The sequence below is a fragment of the Hyperolius riggenbachi genome, chromosome 3 (genome assembly GCF_040937935.1).
Source record: "Hyperolius riggenbachi isolate aHypRig1 chromosome 3, aHypRig1.pri, whole genome shotgun sequence".
Classification (NCBI taxonomy): Eukaryota; Metazoa; Chordata; class Amphibia; order Anura; family Hyperoliidae; genus Hyperolius; species Hyperolius riggenbachi.
The window spans coordinates 98,808,429-98,827,967 of NC_090648.1; the positions used below are offsets into that span (position 1 = coordinate 98,808,429).

The 19,539-nt window shown below is 42.6% G+C and overlaps 1 protein-coding gene across 1 annotated transcript; it reads left to right on the forward strand.

Annotated features, from left to right (window-relative positions):
• Positions 1-527: 527 nt before the first annotated feature.
• Positions 528-16,801, forward strand: EGR3 (early growth response 3). Its single transcript, XM_068274666.1, has 2 exons — positions 528-678; positions 15,807-16,801. The coding sequence occupies exons 1-2, from the start codon at positions 528-530 to the stop codon at positions 16,799-16,801; spliced, it is 1,146 nt and encodes a 381-aa protein (XP_068130767.1).
• Positions 16,802-19,539: the final 2,738 nt, after the last annotated feature.

Consider the following 19,539-nt stretch of genomic DNA (forward strand, 5'->3'; position numbering starts at 1 on the left):
CCCCTTTCTGGGGTAAATCTGACAGCAGCACTCCAGCCTTATCCAGAAGAGCTGCCTTGGCACCTGTTACACATCTCATGCACCATCTCAGCATCTAACAACCTCCAGACACAAGAAAACACTGTTCTTCACTTGCCCTCTCTTTCATCATTTTACCTACATTGCACATTCCACCATCTTATGGGGTAGGATTCCAGTTCTCCTCATTCCATTAGCTTCATCCCTCACTTCAGCACCTCAGTGCTACCTGCACTTGTCTATGCCTCACCTGGGACGTAAGGTGGAGGGACTACCTGCTTTTTTACCTGAGGGACAAATGTGACATTCGTATGCACTGCAGATCGCAATTAGAACCCCCGTTTGATCTTTTTATACGGGGGTAGATAACACAAGTGACTAATCCAGCAGCCAGAGCTGCCGTCAAGAGGCAAATACTGGGACGTCTCCTGCAGAACTTGCCGCCCTTCTTTGGAAGGTGAGACAACCCCACCGGACATCTTCCACCCTGCCCTGCTGTGGCCGATGCTATGACCGGGAAGCTGCTGGATAAACTCCCGGTGAACATGACATCGCTTCTGCCGGACACTCTCTATGCCGAGGAAGGGCAAGACCTACCAGGTGCTCTGTCCATCTACCCCAGTGGGAGCAATGAGCAGCACTACTCTGCCATGTCTGCAGGTAAGTGACACTCAAGATCCATTGAAAGAATAAGCAATACGAGCAGGCACTTCATGTGTAGGCTAATTGTGGTCAGGCAGTAAACATGTGGCTTCTGTTTTAACCTGTAACTCATCTGTCATGCCAGATGTTGCATGCAGCATTGGTAAAGATGTAAGGACTGAGTGTGTACCATACGGTCATATGTAAACAATGCAGGCTATAATCCCTTGTGCATGGCAAATCGCATCCAGTGGTCCCTAAATACTGTGGCCATAGCTACGAGGCTTAGCAACGAGATACGTGTTGCATTGTATCACTGTCAAGTTTTCCTGTCTATCGGAATGTCACATTAGTGCTCGCTGCAAGTCACATTGACGGTGCTGCTGCAGCCCCTCCTAGAGACTGGAGAATGTGCAAGCATTGTCAGAGACAAAGAAAGCCGAAACTATTGATTTATCTGATGTCTGATATAGAAGTGCCGATTGTTCCCCCGGTCTCTGCCCACAGCCTAGGAGCTATTATAGAGTTCACAGCGCTTCCAGCTCACCACTGTACAGCGTAAGCCAAAGACTCCTGTGCGCTGCGATGTTCTAAATGCCGAGATTAACTCTTATGTTGAGTTCCTACACTGTCCTGTCAGTGAGATCCTGAACAGCCAGGTAACACATTCACTAGAGGTAACCCAACTACAGGGAGAAGCCCATCACTACTGTGACAGCTGCACAAGTCCCCTCTTCAGATAAAACGTCACTTTGTGGGGGCAGGAAGTCTTTAAATATGGTTGCGGAGGTGGGGGAGCTCCCAGCCCGGTGTGTGGGGGTGGCAGGCGACTGAATTGGGAGGTGACACATGGGGGCAGTGGGTGACAGCTCACAGGAGAGAGGTGAGTGGGTGTATGGAGGGTGGGGGGAATTTCCATGACCTGCAGTGCTTTTTACCCAGTGGGTCATTATTGGACAAATTACAGTTTCCCTACAAGTTTGCTGTGAACACATGCTCAGATAACACAGTGAAATAAACGCGGAGACCATTTGTACACTCTTTAGGGTACGACTACACTTTTGACTGGAAATATTGAAAAATGTTAGCACAACATATTATTATTATTATTTATCTACCGCCAACATCTTCCACAGCGCTGTACAGAGTATATAGCCTTGTCACTTAACTGTCACTCAGAGGGGCTCACAATCCAATCCCTACCAAAGTCATATGTCTATGTATGTATTGTAGTCTGGGGCCAATTTAAGGTGAAGCCAATTAACTTATCTGTATGTTTTTGGGATGTGGGAGGAAACAGACAGGAGAACATACAAACTTTCTGCAGATCATGCCCTGGCTGGGATTTGAACTGGGGACCCAGCGCTGCAAGGCGAGAGTGCTACTGCTACGCCACCATGTTGCCCACGTATCAGAGATGGGATCAATTAACCCCTGTAGCAATGCTGCACGGATTGGGATTATACAATGAAAGCAATTGCAACATGAAACCCTTTTTTAGCATATATTTTCTAACAGGGAGATTATTTAGCGAGCTAGTTTTAATTTGTCGGTAAATCTAAGGATTTTGTCATCCTTACTTAATGGGTCAAAATGTAAAGTGAATCAGCAACCTATAGCTGTCAGAATTCATACACTGACTTGACTAGCAAACTGCGATCTGATTGGTTGCCATGAACGAATGCAGTCTGCACATTGGTGTTCTCTGCCATGCTTTCCTTTATAAACCTATATAAGCATTACCACCTCTGAGCTATTGGCTAGTACTGGGCTGTAGCTTAGTATTAGACATAATAGGTAGGTAGGAGGGCAAATAAATAAGTGATCATTCAATGCACACCTATCAGTTATTAATTTGTCTCATTATTATCACCTATCAACAAATGGCTGCCAGTTAACTTTATTCCTCTGAACTTTTCAAATGATGGCTTTTGAAGAATTAGCAATGCGTTCTTAAAGTGACACTAAAGCAAAAAAAAAAAAAAAACGTATTATATAATGATTTGTATGTGTAGTACAGATAATTAATAAAACATTAGTAGTAAAGAAAATAATCTCATATTTTTATTTTCAGTTATATAGCTTTTTTTTTATAACATTGCATCATTTTCTAATATTTGCAGTTTACAAACTACATTCTGCATTATAAACTTTTAAACAGAGCAGAGCTAATGAACCTTTGAACTTTCCTGCAGTAAAATCGTATCTAAAGTTGTCTTTCACTGTTTCTTTGATGTATATGAGCTTCATAAAATAGCATTGCTCTCTGACTAAATTAGTCAGAGAGCTCAGAGAAGTTCTTTTGCATAGATAACAAGTGACGTTTCTTAACTCTTCCTGTACTGGAAACAATATGAGACTCATATCTGTGCTGCCAATGTTCTATTTATTAGCTGTACTACACATATAATTCATTATATCATAAGTTTATTTTCACTTCAGATTCCCTTTAAGGAATATAACTATTGTTTTGTTAGGTTTTATAACTAAATTAGAACTCAATATACCTTTTCATTTCATTTCTGGACACAGTGGGAACAGTTAGCACCAACTCAGATATAAGCATTGTGCTCATGATTGCATTCAGCACAATGCAAACATGTGTCCAGTCCCTTGCGTTCCGCTGTGTAGGCGTGTCATTTATTTAATAATTGCTAACCTATTCAGCTGTCTGAAAAGATGTGTGCTGTTGTACTGTAACATTGCACTGCAAGAGATGTATGTGAAAGGGTCCATGGATGAATTGCAACTGTCCATCACTGAGTAAAAAGAGCACCTGTCAGATTATGGTTGTCTGTGAAGGGGATACTTTATTTCAGTTCTCATCCCTACTTATAGCTGTCTTTGGAACAGGAAGTGAACAGAAATCGTCCAGACTGTGACAACATTAAAAGCATGATTAATCATCAGTATATACACCTTGCCATGTTTTATTTCTGTCTGCGCCCACAATCCCCCCACACATACGCCATTTGGATGTTTCCCTTGCTTCCTGTTGTTATGTAGTCATGTAAGTGACACTGAAACTCCAAGACTTCAATGACTATGGAGAATATTTCAGTTATATCTGTTATTATTAAATATATTTGTTTAACATTGTGTTTTACAGTTGACTTTTTACCTTCTTTAATACTATGCCCATTGCGTCGCATTGGACAATAAAATCTCATTGAAACTTAATGAAGATATATTTCAATGGGGCCTTTCACATTGGTCCCTTTGCGGTGTGGTGTGACAAGTCCCACCGGAACAACACACAGCCTACAATGCGTTACCAGGTGACGGACGCGTCTCCATCATTTACACTACGCGCGTCACTCAGACTTACATTACCCAAAGCACCGTGCTTGCGGTAACGCGCTGCTGCCATTGCCTTCCGGTGCACCACAAGGGACTGCAGATAAGTGTAACAGTCTCCATAGACTTTCATTGCTTTTGCAGCCCCTTGCGGCAAAATAGGATAACGCAACGCCAGTTTAACCTGCATGTGTAAAAGGAGCCTTAATCAAGGATTGAACTTCATCCCAGTCAGTAGCTGAAACTTACTTTCCCACAAGAAATCATTACCTTTTCTCAAACGGATCATCAGGGGGCTCTGTACAGCTGATATTGTGGTGAAACCCCTCCCACAGTGTGATTTCAGCACCTAGGTACTGACATCACACTGTGGGAGCCTTTGTGGGAAATAACAGCTGTTTCCAACTTCCAAAAAAGCAGCATCTCCTTCCACAGACATCACCTGCCAGCAGTAAAGATGTCGCCTGTGATACATTTCAGAATGTAAATCAGGGAGAGGAAAGATTTTACAATGGGCAACCACTGACTAAATCATTTATAAATGAATACTGTAAAAATTAAGCACTTTTTTTAATTACTTTATTTTCATTGTAGTTCCTCTTTAACCTCCCCAGCGTTCAATTTCCCCAGGATTTCTGTGCAAACAGTGATAAAACTTATTTTTAAAACTTTTTTTTTCCTGTAACTTGCCAAAATGTGTCAAGCAAGGGTCTAGTATACAGTGCAGGAGAGCATTGATGTGTATGCATGTTTATACTGTTCACAGCATGTTTTTTTGAACTGACATTTCTGTCCATACCGCTAGGGAGGTTAAAGGACACCCGAGGTGAAAATAAACTAATGAAATAAACAATTGTATCTATCTTCCTTCTAAAAATGACTTTTAAAGATATTCCACAGTTTTATTTTATATTTAAATCTACTTTTTAAGCTTTATTGTTTTTGCTCAATGACACATTCATCGAAGTATGCCAGAGCTACAATCTATGAACTATTGATCCTTTTTATCTTTTCCTGCTCTCAGAAGCCATTTTCTGTTAGGAAAGTGTTTTATAGTTGTAATGTCTACTGTAAATTCTCAACATGTGGTATAAGCACCCCAGGGAGTACTTCTATTGGGGCCAGTTACAGTCTATCCAGTATAGTAAGTTCTAAGACTTGAAGATAAGTGATGAACCATACATAAACAACCCGGAATACATATTCTACATAACTGAAAAGCTTAAAAAAACATTCATCCATAACTATGGAGTACCCCATACAAGTGCATAAGTGTCAGGGAATATGTGGTATGATGTTACTTATCACAAGGGGGCCTTTGTAAACACCATCTTTTATAGAAGAGTACATTCTATAGACTAACATTGAGAAAAGTGCCTCTAGAGAATTTTCGATATTTCATTGGGGTCTAAACACTTGTTTTATTTTTCACCTGTTGTTCTCGAAAAAGCCTGTAACACATTATGTCCAATCTGATGCCTACAGCATTCCTAACAGCAGAGAGTATTTGGGAAGAAGAGTATGCTGGTAGTATTCTCACATGTGACAGGAGGTTGCAGCTGTCTGTGGAGGAGGAATCATAACGCGTTGTGAGGAAAATGCGAATCCAATGACGGAGAGATAATTCCTCCAACTGCACAAAGTACTCATGAGACTTCTAACAGTGCAGGAGGTCTGTGGGGCAAACACAATGCTATCCGGGAAGCTAGGTTTACTGAAGCTAGGTTCTGAAAACGCACCAAATTTCCTTTCTTGCTATGAGCACTAACATCTGTGTTACTTTCACTGAAGTGGTCCTATATTCGGTATATACTGTAATACTTGTCATTTCTGTTACTTCAGCACAGCTTACATATTTTTAAGGCAGTAGTCTCACTTGTCTTTCAGTTTTCTACACTTATCAGAAAACTGAAATACTAGTGTGACCCCTGCCTTACAGCGGCTAACGTAATTTATAGAGAAAACTGACAAATTGCGCAAGATGTCAGGTTTTTTTCTGCATGCAAAATCTGCATTCAAGTGAGACCTAGCCCATTGATTAACATGAGGTCTCAGTTGCTATCAGTTTTTCTGTAGAGAGAACGCACACGAAAGCCGACAAGTGTGACCCCTGCCTTAAAGGGTCTCTACACAAAAATACTTCAGTTAAAGGACCACTATCGTGAAAAATTGTATATACGTACATATAAGATGTACATTTTGTCGCAGAGTAAAATGCACTATAGATTATTTTTTTCCCATGTTGCTCTTGCTTATGGTAGGCATTAAAAATCTAACACATCTGAAAGGTTTTGGACTAGTTTATCTCCTCATGGGAGGTCCTCAAGTTTTTTTTTTTTTTTTACAAAAACACTCTCTGGAAAGGATCTATATAAAGATAGTCTATAGTCCAGTTTCTTTATTTGCTTGCACACTATTTTGGCAGCTAGACTAAGCAACTGCCATTCAGTAAGTGGTTTTGAAAACAAAGAGAAACTCTGAGCATCCCTGTGAGGAGATGGACTGGTCCAAAACCTGTCGGATCTGTCAGAGTTTTACAATCTATTCTAAGTGACATAGCAAAGAAATGAACAGCGCTACTTAAAAACAGATGAGTGCTTACCTGCAAAAAAGTGCACACCCCACTCATGGGATTCAAATACACAATGAGCATACACATGACCTGTCTACCACTTGGAGGATGTTAGTTTCACTAACAATTTGCAATTTGTTAGGTACTCGTCCCACCCACTGTCGAAGAAGTCTTTCCTCCATGGGAGGGGACCTAACACTAACTAAATTCTACCTATGCATATGCATAGCCTGGGCGCGCTACCAGTAAAATTGAGAATTGCGCAAAAAAAGTGGGATCAGCGCATCACCAGGCCGCCTCTGAATGGCCTCAGCTCAGAGATGCGCTGAGCCCCCCCAGAAACTGCAAACGCACCTTGAACCCAAACAGAGGCTCTGCATATACACCAAAGGAAAACTATTAAGTGGGAGCAGCTGACCAGAAATAAATCAATCAAACATAGCAAAGAAATGAACAGCGCTACTTAAAAACAGATGAGTGCTTACCTGCAAAAAAGTGCACACCTCACTCATGGGATTCAAATACACAATGAGCATACACATGACCTGTCTACCACTTGGAGGATGTTAGTTTCACTAACAATTTGCAATTTGTTAGGTACTCGTCCCTCCCACTGTCGAAGAAGTCTTTCCTCCATGGGAGGGGACCTAACACTAACTAAATTTTACCTATTTCACTAACAATTTGCAATTTGTTAGGTACTCGTCCCTCCCACTGTCGAAGAAGTCTTTCCTCCATGGGAGGGGACCTAACACTAACTAAATTCTACCTAAATTCTGGTGATGCGCTGATCCCACTTTTTTTGCGCAATTCTCAATTTTACTGGTAGCGCGCCCAGGCTATGCATATGCATAGGTAGAATTTAGTTAGTGTTAGGTCCCCTCCCATGGAGGAAAGACTTCTTCGACAGTGGGAGGGACGAGTACCTAACAAATTGCAAATTGTTAGTGAAACTAACATCCTCCAAGTGGTAGACAGGTCATGTGTATGCTCATTGTGTATTTGAATCCCATGAGTGGGGTGTGCACTTTTTTGCAGGTAAGCACTCATCTGTTTTTAAGTAGCGCTGTTCATTTCTTTGCTATGTTTGATTGATTTATTTCTGGTCAGCTGCTCCCACTTAATAGTTTTCCTTTGGTGTATATGCAGAGCCTCTGTTTGGGTTCAAGGTGCGTTTGCAGTTTCTGGGGGGGCTCAGCGCATCTCTGAGCTGAGGCCATTCAGAGGCGGCCTGGTGATGCGCTGATCCCACTTTTTTTGCGCTATTCTAAGTGACAGAAGCATAGGAGAAAGGAAATTTTTAGTGCATTTCACTAATACAAATGTGCATTTTAGACATATGCAAACACATGCATTTAAAATTGTCAAAATGTTTGTTATAGTGGTCCTTTAAAGGAAAGTCTGGGAGGGGGTGGTTAAGCCCCATGATATCTGATAGAAACTCCCAAGGTGAGATCTCCCCTCTGTGGTTTACTGTGTTTTCCCCTACCTTGAAGTCTCGCTCTTCATGCTGCCAGAAAGATGCTTCTGGTTCTTTTGATGCATGTTCTACATTAGAAAACAGATAAAAATCAAGTAAGAAGGTGTGATCATCTAGCAGCCGCGGAATCTCATCACTGTTATGGATATGTTTAATTCACCACCATTTGCCCCAAGAAACATTAGGGTTAAGCTGATACCAATTATTAGCTAAATAAACAGACTGAAACTGCAGCTTTTATAGCATCAACACAAGATGGGTGTGTTTACTCACATCACCAACAGACCTATATTATGCGCACTGCGCAAATGTGCACCAGTGTGCGACTACGCATCACACAGAAGTGCAGAGTGCACGTGTGATCAATAAGTCTGTTACCACTGACAGCACCACACATTTGGGTGAATTTTCTAAATTATGGTAATATTTGCGTGCACAAACAGCACATACATATTACCGTTATTTAGTAAATAGATCCTGTAGTGTGTATAAGCCCTAAGAGGTCAATTCTGTATAGTGAGGGAAACGATTTTTCTATTTAAACTAATCTGGGTATCAGTACATCAACACAAGATTATAAACTATAATTTATAGATATGTTAGGTTAGGAGGGAGTAAGCTAAAGTACTTGTTTTCAGTTGGGTCATATTGTGGATATGAGACAACATGTGCTCTTGAAAAAAAACACAAAAAAAGAGGCATGAAATAACGGATTCAAGCAAAACTGGCACAATTGATTTTAGCGCCTCTTGGTCACTCAGCTAGGAGTAACCAATCTTCTTTAATGAACCTGCCCTCCTCAACACCTAACCATAACCATTTAAGCCTTCCTTAAAGGGAACCAGAGAGGAATGGAGCCTAGAAATAGAAAGAGCTTTTATACATACCTGGGGCTTCTTCCATCCCCATAAGCCTGGATCGCTCCCACGCCGCCATCCTCCGCTTCCTGGAACCGCCGGTACCGGGCCCGTCATTTCCGGCGGACGCGGCCAATTGTCCGCATCACAGGGGCTCCCTCCATACCCGTACGCATGCGGCTGCGCAGTGGGCAGCCTCATGCGCACTTGTATAGAGGGAGCTCCGTGTGATGCGGAGAATCGGCCACGTCCGCCGGCCGACTCGCGGCAATGAGGGGACCCGGTACTGGCGGATCCAGGCAGCAGAGGACGGCGGCGTGGGAGCGATCCAGGCGTATGGGGCTGGAGGAAGCCCCAGGTATGTATAATAGCTTTTTTTGAACCTCTCTGGTTCCCTTTAAGGTTAATTCCTTCCTGATGCCTTAACTTAAAGAGAACCTGTACTGAGTAAAAATATTTAAAATAAACACACGAGGTAACTTCAAATGAACATTACATAGTTACCTTGCCATCAGTTCCTTTCAGAAGCTCACCATTTTCTTCTGACAATAATCGCTTCCAGTTCTGACAATATTTTGTCAGATCTGAAATATATCAGTTGCTGTCAATAAAATATCAGTTGCTGTCAGTTATAGCTGAGAGCAAAACTGATGCACCAGGTAATGTCCATGTTTCCCTATGGCTCAAGTGGGCGATGTTACAGTTTAACTGTGTGCTGACCAGAAAGCTGTTATGGGTAATGGACATTTTCAAAATGGAGGACGGAAAATTCCCTTGATAACAGTGAACAAACAGGACGCAAGAGAGGAGAAAGACACCGAGGAGTAGACTACATGGAAGGTAAGTATGACTTGTGTATGCTTATTTTGACTTTTAATTTTCAGTTCAGGTTTTCTTTAAACATGGCAGTCTCCATACCCCTCTTACTTCAGTTGTCCCTTTACCCCATACTGATGCCTAACTTTAACCTACCCCTTAATGATAGCACCTTTCTGACTCCTACCTTATTCATAAAACTAATCTCTCTCTAACCAATCACCTAACCCTTCTAATCTATACTCAACAATAACTGTCAAACCCAACCCATAGTACTAACTCCACTCTACTCTACCCCCCAATTCTCCCAATCTACAACTACCCATCACCAATAACACTAACTAGCACTCACCTTTCGTCACCTACATGCTGGTACTGAATCTGACACCCATGTAGTCAAAATCTTCAGTGCTGGGCTTTCAACATCATAATAGTCAGAAGCCAAGTGTCAAAGCGCTGCGGAATATGTTGGCGCTATATAAATAAAAATAATAAAAAAAAATAATAATAAAGTTAACCGCAGAAACAATGTTGTACGCTTTGTTTGTGTGATAGCCAAAAGCCCAGCACTGCCAGGCCTGGTTCACATTGGCCTATAAAACTGAAGGTTTAGTGGACCATAGCTGAACAGATGAGAACGGATGCAAACAGATGTTATTCAATAAATCCATGCATATTGTCCATGCGCTAGCGGAACGAAGGGTCACGGATGGAAAACTCAGCCTTTTAAAAATGGATCTATGTCACGGATCAGTTTTCAATCTGTGCCAGTGTGAACAGGGCCGGCCCGCCCATGAGGCGGGGTGAAACTTTTGCCTCAGGCGGCACTTCTGGGGGGGCGACACCCGCCCGTCCGTGGGTGTGGAGGGCCGCCCGAGCTGGAGGGGGTAGCGGGCAGGAAGGGGGTATTGGGCCTAGCGGCGGGGAAGGGGGTCGGACCCCCCCCTCACTCACCTGGGTCCCACGTCCTCCGCTCCCCTCCAGCTTTAAACAGTTACGTCGCTGGCTGCAGCTATAAGAGGCAGCGGGCGGGCGGGGATCACTCACCTCTTCCTCGTTCCAGCGTGCGCTCCACTGACATCACTTCCTGCGGCGTAGCAGGAAGTGACGTCAGTGGAGCGCAGGCTGGAATGAGGAAGGGGTGAGTGATCCCCGCCCGCCCGTTGCCTCTTAAAGCTGCAGCCAGCGACGTAACTGTTTAAAGCTGGAGGGGAGCGGAGGACGTGGGACCCAGGCGAGGGAGAGGGGGGGTCAGACCCCCCTCCCCGCCGCTAGGCCCAATACCCCCTTCCTGCCCGCTACCCCCTCCAGCTCGGGCGGCCCCCCACACCCACGGCTTGGGGGGGGGGGGGGGGATGGCGGCGATTTCTTGAAAGCTTGCCTCAGGCGGCAAAAAGTCTAGGGCCGGGCCCGAGTGTGAACCAGGTCTAAATGTAACTCCCAGCAGGTAAAACCTTCATTCAGCTATGAAATACTGTAGTTGAATACCATTACCAGCACTGGCATCAAAATCCATAGTGTTGATTTTATCTGATCCGGTAAATGATACCAGTCGCAGAAGAAAATGTACCACAATAAATTCTGGGTACGACAACTGTCATACTTGGCAATTAAAGCTGATTCTGGGGTATGCCCTCTGTATTTACCTGTTAAAATGACTAGAGTACTTACAATGTTCTAAACATTAAAGCAATAGCTCAATTTTAGAAATCATTCAATCTGTGAAATATGCACAGACACTCTTGAGATCTAATCATAAAAACTATCTAGACAAGCAGGCTTGATGACAGACCTGTGAGGTTTTTTGTTTGTGCTTCCACTTCTGCTGGATTTTTTAGTTTTTTTTGTTTTGTTTTGTTTGTTTGTTTTTTTAAAGAATTATTGTAATTGTTTTAAAACTCATGTTTAAAAGATTTTTTAAAATCTGCAGGATGTGACCAAATCAGAAGGGTATGAAAAGTTCACAGAGGTATAGCATAATATTATGTGTGCCAGATGACCTGTTAGTCCCTAGGCTTGTACAAAGGACGATGTTCTTTGTACAAGCCTAGGGACAAACAGGTCAAAGGACATGATCTGCACATGAAGGAAATGTTTTTTTGCCATCTATTTTAAAATTGTTTCTTTACAGTAAGGGTTGGAACCCACTAGAGTGGTTTTTTTAGCGTTTAGGGAGGTTTTCATTTCCATAAACGCTCAGCTGTTAATGGATGGGCCAAATTCCACTGGAGTGATTGCGATTACCAAAATCGCAAACGCAGGACATGCAGCATTTTTTGAGCGTTAGCATTTTGGGTTAGCGTTTCTGCAATGTAAAGTATATAAACACTAGCTTATTCGCATGTCAAAACCTACACAGAGCGATTTGCTAGCCTTTTTAAATTATTGCACTGTAAAAAAGAAAATGAAAATCAATTGAAAGGACCAATCAGAATTAAAATCGCTAATCGCAAATCGCTACACAATCGCTGGCAAAAAGCTTACACTTTTTAAAATCTCTCACAAAATTGCTCATGAAATCGCTTACAAATTGCTCATGAAAAACGCTAGCGATTGTGATTTGTAGTGGGTTCCAGGCCTAAGAGTTGTTAAAATGTGGAATATTTTGCCACAGAAAGTAGTTATAGCAAATTTTATATCTGTGCTTAAAAGGGACTTGGATGCTTTCCTCACATTGAAGGACATCCACGGCTATAATTACTTGGTAATTTCCGGTGTTGTTGATCCAGGGATTTTATCTGATTGCCATCTGGAGTCAGGAAGGCATTTTTCCCCTTTTAGGGCTAATTGGTCCATGGCTTGTAAGGTTTTTTTTTTTGCCTTCCTCTGGATCAACATGGATATGTGAGGGTGCAGGACAGTGTTGTACCATATTTTCTGGGTGAACTCAATGGACAGATGTCTTTTTTCAACCAAACTATGTAACTATCATTTACAACAGTGGTGTTCAATGCCAAATATCACCTTGAGATGTTCCTTACACTGTACGGTTTTATTTTGGGGAGCATAGTAGAAATTCCTCTAGAACCTAAAAAAAAAAAAATGCTGTCTAGCATGTCTGCAATTTCACACAGTAATGTCTGGGAAATCTTCCTTACAGAGTGAGGGCCTATCCAAACAACCTGTTTAAATCATATTTGATCAAGCTGACCACGCTACTACGTAACAATTTGTACAACTGCCCAAAGTTTAAATAATCAGACGGAATCCACTAAGGACCTCAACTCTTGTGTAGTTGGTTTATAAATTCAATGTATGCTGATTTATTATTTTTTAGTACTTATATAGTGTCAACATCTTCCACAGCGATGTACAGAGTATATTGTCTTGTCAATTAAAGGACAACTGAAGTGAGAAGACTATGGTGGCTGCCATATTTATTTCCTTTGAAATATTTACCAGTTGCCTGTCAGCCCTGCTGATCTATTTGGCTGCAGTAGTGTATGAATCACACCAGAAACCAGCATGCAGCTAATCTTGTCAGATCTGACAATGTCAGAAACACTTGATCTGCTGCATGCTTGTTCAGGGTTTATGGCTGAAAGTATTAGAGGCAGAGGATCAGCAGGGCAGACAGGCAACTGGTATTATTTAAATGGAAATAAATATGGCAGTCTCCATATTCTTCTCACTTCAGTTGTCCTTTAACTGTGCCTCAGAGGGACAGTTAATCCTTACCATAGTCATATGTCTATGCATGTATCTTGTAGTGTATGTACTGATTTAGAGGTGGTGCTCTTTATGATGTAAGCTAATCTAATTATTTATGTGTTATACATATCCAGCATAACAGGGTCATTTTCTTCCTGCTGAAGATAAATCCCACCTTTAACGTTCCCTATGTAAGAACGACTGGTGAACGGTTCAGGAAAGTAGCAATTTCATCCTGTGTCAATCATCTAGGGAGGCCACTTAAAACACTTCAGTTACTAAAGTCTGCCTGGAACTCAGGAGGGCACTTTGCTAATGTGACAGAGATCAACATAGCAAGCATTTTGTTTCTCGAATGCTTTGGCTGCTTCTTTGTGCTGTTGCTGAATTACCCATAACTGCAGATTTTCTCTGACATGTGGTGCTATGGAGATACATTAAAGCTCTGTAACTCTCTCGATGCTGGGATACATTTTCAGAGCTCGCACTAGAGTCAGTAGAGTACATACACTGGAAGCTATAATTGCCTTACTTTTACCAACGCTTAGCATAACTACATCCCAGCAGTATGCATTCTATGCGTCGTATTGGCAGCACACAAAGCCCTACATGTAATATCTCCCTGAACAGGCAACAACATACATAGTGTGGTGTGACATGGCTTAACCGACACATCATCTACATTCTGCTCATGAGCTATTAAGGTGGCCATATATGAAGCGATTTTCTGACCCGATCGACCATCATATTCGATAATTCTATTGAATGAGATGAAAATCTGTGTTGCAACATGCCCGCCCGATTGATTATTCGATCAATATCGGGCCAAAATCGATTGAATACAGCGATTGAGCATGCTGGAAAATCTCGATCAAAAGTGCTCAATCGGGTGCACGGCAATAACAGCGTTCGATATCGGAAAGGCTGACATACACAACAGACCTAGGCTGCGGTCCCCAAGTGTAAAATGTCCCCCCACCCGTGCAAATTCTCACCTGTCCCGCTGGTACGACTCCCGGCGTCATCCGCTACCCATTACCAACCTGTACCATGTGGCGTGATGTCACATGGGCCACGTAATACACGGTGCACGTGGTACAGCACTTGCTGTAACCAATGGAACAAATGAGAATCTACAACTCACGAGCACCGGGGGAAGAAGACATTTTACACAAGCAGGGGGGTGTCCAGGCAGGGGGCAGAGGCGTCGTCACTAGGGCCATTTCGGATAGACTTTATTCTGAGATCTATCGGCAATTGGCCTGCAGTATATTGAAGGGCAACAAATCTCCCTCTTATAAGATCTGTCTCATGGTTGATCTGCCTATAAATCCCTAGATGTATGGGCACCTTTATAGGGCAGAAATAGATATATACGGTTAACATCTACAGCAAATTAAATGTGGGTATTATGCTCAATCTCTTCACCCACCACGCATGTGGCAAGAACTTGTACTTCTGAAGAGTAGACTGGTAGACTCAGCTTTCTGTGGGACGGGGGAAACCACATTCATTTTTTTCTGCTTTTAGCATTCTCTTTCATCCCAGCCCACGTTGTTTCTCACTGAAAACGTACTACCAGTTTCATATCATACGGGTAGCCATACAGTTACATACAGTAATTAATTTACTTGAAAAAAAGGCATCTGTCCATCAAGTTCAACAAGAAAATATGGTGCAACATCGTCCTGCGGCCTCACATATCCCCAACTGACACAGTATAAGGTGAAACCCCTTACAAGATTTGGGCCAATTAACTTTAAAAGGGAAAAAAATCCATCTTAACTCGAGATAGCAGATTAAATCCTTGGATCAACACCACCCGGAGTTACCAAATAATTATAGCCATGGATGCCCTTAATGCAAGAAAGGCATCTAAGCCCCCTTTAAATCCATGTGCATCTATACTATACTATGCCTCAACATTTGTCACTTAACTTTATACTTTCCTGCTTCCATTAGTTTCATGTGTCTGCCAGTGAATCTGCAGCTACGGTTAACTGTGTGTGCTCTGAAAAATATGGAGTACAAAAGTGAACTTGATACATCATAGAAACTGCAGAAATATACTGTAAATCTTTGTTGCGCTCTCCACAGGTGGTAGTTCCTGTAAATGACAGAACTCACATAGCGTAATACTGCATTAACCTACCTACGCGTTTCATCCAATAGGACTCATTGGGGCTTAAGTGTGGGAATTTGATGCAGTATTATGCTATGTGAGTTCTGCCCTTTACAGGAACTACCACCATGAAGAGCGCAACAAGGATTAATATTTCTGTGGCATTCATCTAGGACACTTGTGCGTGCGAACCCACGTTTAGTACATCATTGGCGCTGTGACTGTTATATCTCTCTCTCAATTTTAGTGGCTGGTGCGCACGAGCAGTATATGCATATGTTGCATATTATAAAAACTGTTGTACTGTCTTACCAAGTGTCTTACATCTTCTCGCTTATTCTGTCTCTGCAGATAATGTGATGGATTTGGGCATGGCCAACGACAAGTCATCCCAGGATCTCTCATATACAGGTACATTCCAGCCAGGCAATAAGACTGTTACCTATTTAGGAAAGTTCTCTTTTGATTCACCATCCAACTGGTGCCAAGAAAACATCATAAGCTTGATGAGTGCCGGCATCCTTAGTGTGCCAACATCACAAGCCACTGGAGCCAGTGGAGGAGGAAACAGTGGAGGAAATGGAAGCCTCATGGGCCAGACACAAAGTGATGTTGAGTCGATGTTCCACAGTCTTCCCCCTTATTCCAGTTGTGGGGACTTGTACCATGACCAGATGAGCTTTCAAGGGGGCAGTATGACTCCCTATACCACCCAGGATTACTCATCCACCAAGCAGAGTTTAGACTCTAGTGTGTTTCCTATGATACCAGACTACAACTTATTCCACCACAATACTGAGATACCCACAGTAGATCAAAAGCCCTTCCAGAACATGGAGGCCATGCGGGTCAACCCACCACCTATAACTCCACTGGAAACCATCAAAGCTTTCAAGGAGAAGCAGGTCTTGCCAAGCTTTGGAGGTATGAGCCATCAACCCCCACTCACCCTTAAACCAATTCGTCCAAGGAAATACCCCAACCGCCCAAGCAAGACCCCGGTCCATGAAAGGCCCCATGCCTGCCCAGCTGAAGGTTGCGATAGGCGCTTTTCACGCTCAGATGAGCTAACTCGCCACTTGCGTATTCACACAGGACACAAGCCTTTCCAATGTCGTATATGCATGAGAAGCTTCAGCCGATCTGACCACCTAACTACCCACATCCGCACACACACAGGAGAGAAGCCCTTCGCTTGTGACTTCTGTGGGCGCAAGTTTGCACGAAGCGATGAGAGAAAACGGCATGCAAAGATCCACCTCAAACAGAAGGACAAGAAAGCAGGAGAAAAGGCGGGCTGTTCACCCTCTGTTTCTGGAGCACCAGCAGTGACCACGTGTGCCTGAGAGCCCATCTAGACAGACTTTATCGGACAGCCTGGTGGAAACATGCATTACGCATGTCTCCTTCCACCTTTGTGAAAAGCTGCTCTGCAGATCATTACTCTACATACTGCTTATCACTCACCTAAAGGAGACCTGCAGGGTATGTCTCCCCTTTCACGTTTACTGACCATTATCTGCAGAGCACAACCCAACTGATGGCTAAGCTGCAAACAACACGCTATAGCTGCTGCTGCTTCAGGTTCCATTTTTGGAGCATTGATTCATCACATTCCTCATTAAGACCTTCAAATCCACCCCTGACATTGCACATATCACAACCAATGGGCTCTAAAGGCTGGCCACACATCTTACAGTCCGACTGTATGATCCAACCCCATTTCGCACATTGCATCCAAAGGGGGGGGGGGCGCAATTTTTGATGACATGAAAACACTAGGAAGAGTGGCAAAATATGGTCCTTTGAAACATCAGATTGAAATGAGTGTGGTACTATCGAATCATGTCCAAAGATGTTGGCGTACTCGTATGTTTACTTTAACTAATCCAATGATTGTTTTTTAAGATGGTGGTAGCTATGCTGAATTCTACATGCGTTGAAGATCTGATCTCATCAAAGGGAAATATTTCTGCCATGTGTATGTGTGTTTGGGGGGGACACGCATTGGGAGAAAGGATCTTTTGAACGCATTCAGGGAAATGATCGCCTATGTGTGGCCAAGCTTTACTGCCTTGCAGCACCTCTTCGGGAGATCGCCCACTGCTTCCGTCCACCTAAACCACATGACTTGTACAGCCTCAGTCTACACTGCTAATTGTAATTTATGTGCTGGGAAGACGAGAAACCGGGAGCACATGGGTCTCAGGGTATACTTAGGATTCGGACAAGCTGAATCCTTAAAGTTTGAGGCAGGGTCACAATTTGCTGCTATGGCAAAATATTCTTCTGCTGCTATGTCCAAATGTTGCACCCTCATGTGCCTGCTGTGCACTGTGTCCCCTTTTCCCTCCTCCATCATATCACATCTATCTTCATGTTCCTTTCTTTGTGAGGTTCTTTCTTCATATAATTCTCCTGCTTTTCCATCCCCCCTCCTCTCCGTCTCTTTCTCTCCCATACACGCTCCCCCCTGATTTCTCTTTTCAACGTCTGTCACACAGTTTTATTAGGGGGAAAAAAAACAACTACAGCTTGAGTCAGTGTGTGTGTGTGTGTGTGTGAAAATGTGTGCGCATGATTACATACGGCCAGGTTTCATTGTCCTTAGCGAAGGCTGCATAATGAGTGAAAGAATACCAGGATGATCATTTTCCTTTTTTTGTAAACCAAAGAACTATCCGATCCTGCTGTAATTGGGCTGTGATCCGTGGAAACACGCTTAGCCCATTGAGTGCGGAGTGTAACTGAGGGTCCAATCAGTTAAAAGATTCCTATTCCCAGGACACAGCATTCTGAGCCAACTTTCTCAGAGCATGTGTTCTAGTCCTATTTTTTTCTTCCCTTATGTCAGTTTATTTTATTTTTCCCTTCCTTTCTGATTTTTCTTCCAAAGGAAGCAAAGAGCACTTGTACTGAAATATGGAAGCGTAAAACGAGTGGCACGCTGGTTGCTGCGCACTTACACAGGGATATACTGCAGCAGGTGGTTAAAAAGGGGGTCCAAAGCACAGGTACTCTTCTAAAGTAGGACTCTGCTTGATAAACAGATGGACAAGCATCACCTCAAAAAAAAAGGGCTGCCTCTTTCTAAAACCTGCAGAATTGCATTACTTAAAAAAGTGGTTATGTAACTTGCTTAGCAAGTGGCAGAAGGTGAATTTGCACCCAAAAAAATGTGTTCAGTCTTAAAGTGAACCCGAGCTGAAAATAAATGGATGAGATAAACAATTAGATTTATCCTCACTTCTAAAAATGACTTTTTTAAATTTTCCCAGGGTTTTCTTTTATATTTATACTTTTACAAAGTAGGTTCAATGTTTTATAGTCTCTAATCAGTGGCAGCCTATTAAATATCCCAGAGTTAGAAAAATAGTTCATGTATTTTATCTCACCCTCTGAAGTTGTATTCTGCCAGGAAAACATTTATGGCTGTAATTAGCTTACTAGTGATGATTACTATATTCCCAGACAAAGTCCCGACAAGACAGAAGCTGTCACTTCCATGCTTAGAAATTAACTCTTTTAGGCAAGTAAAACAGCCTGGTTATTAATATGTTTGGACTATACATACACATGTTTATCTCATCATGTCACATGTTACCTCGAGTATGCTTTAAAAAAGCAATCATGTAACTTGCTTAGCAAGTGGCAATAAGGTGCAAAGAAGGTGCATTTGCACCAAAAACTTGTGCTCATCCTTAAAGGGCGTCTTCTCCTAAACGTGCTTCTTTCATGGTTGCTAGTAAGCTATGTGCTGGCATCTCGTAGGTGGAATTACTCTGGTCAAAAGCATTCTCCATGATGATGACATTAAAGATTGGAAGAGGTTGAAGATTGCTTGATAAACATGTATGAGTGAGTTGCCTGAGATGGCATGTTTATGTTATATGGAGAAACAAAGACACACCTTTCTTTCCAGGCTGTTTCAATGATTTTTAGCCAAAGATCGGATGGTCAGAGATGACTTCTGGCGCTACAGCCCAAAAAAAAGAGCCCACTTTACTCACTGATCCACATCTTCTATCAGGAATGATCCTTGCTGGTCACAGTTGTATTCGATAAGGATGACAGACAGAAAGGA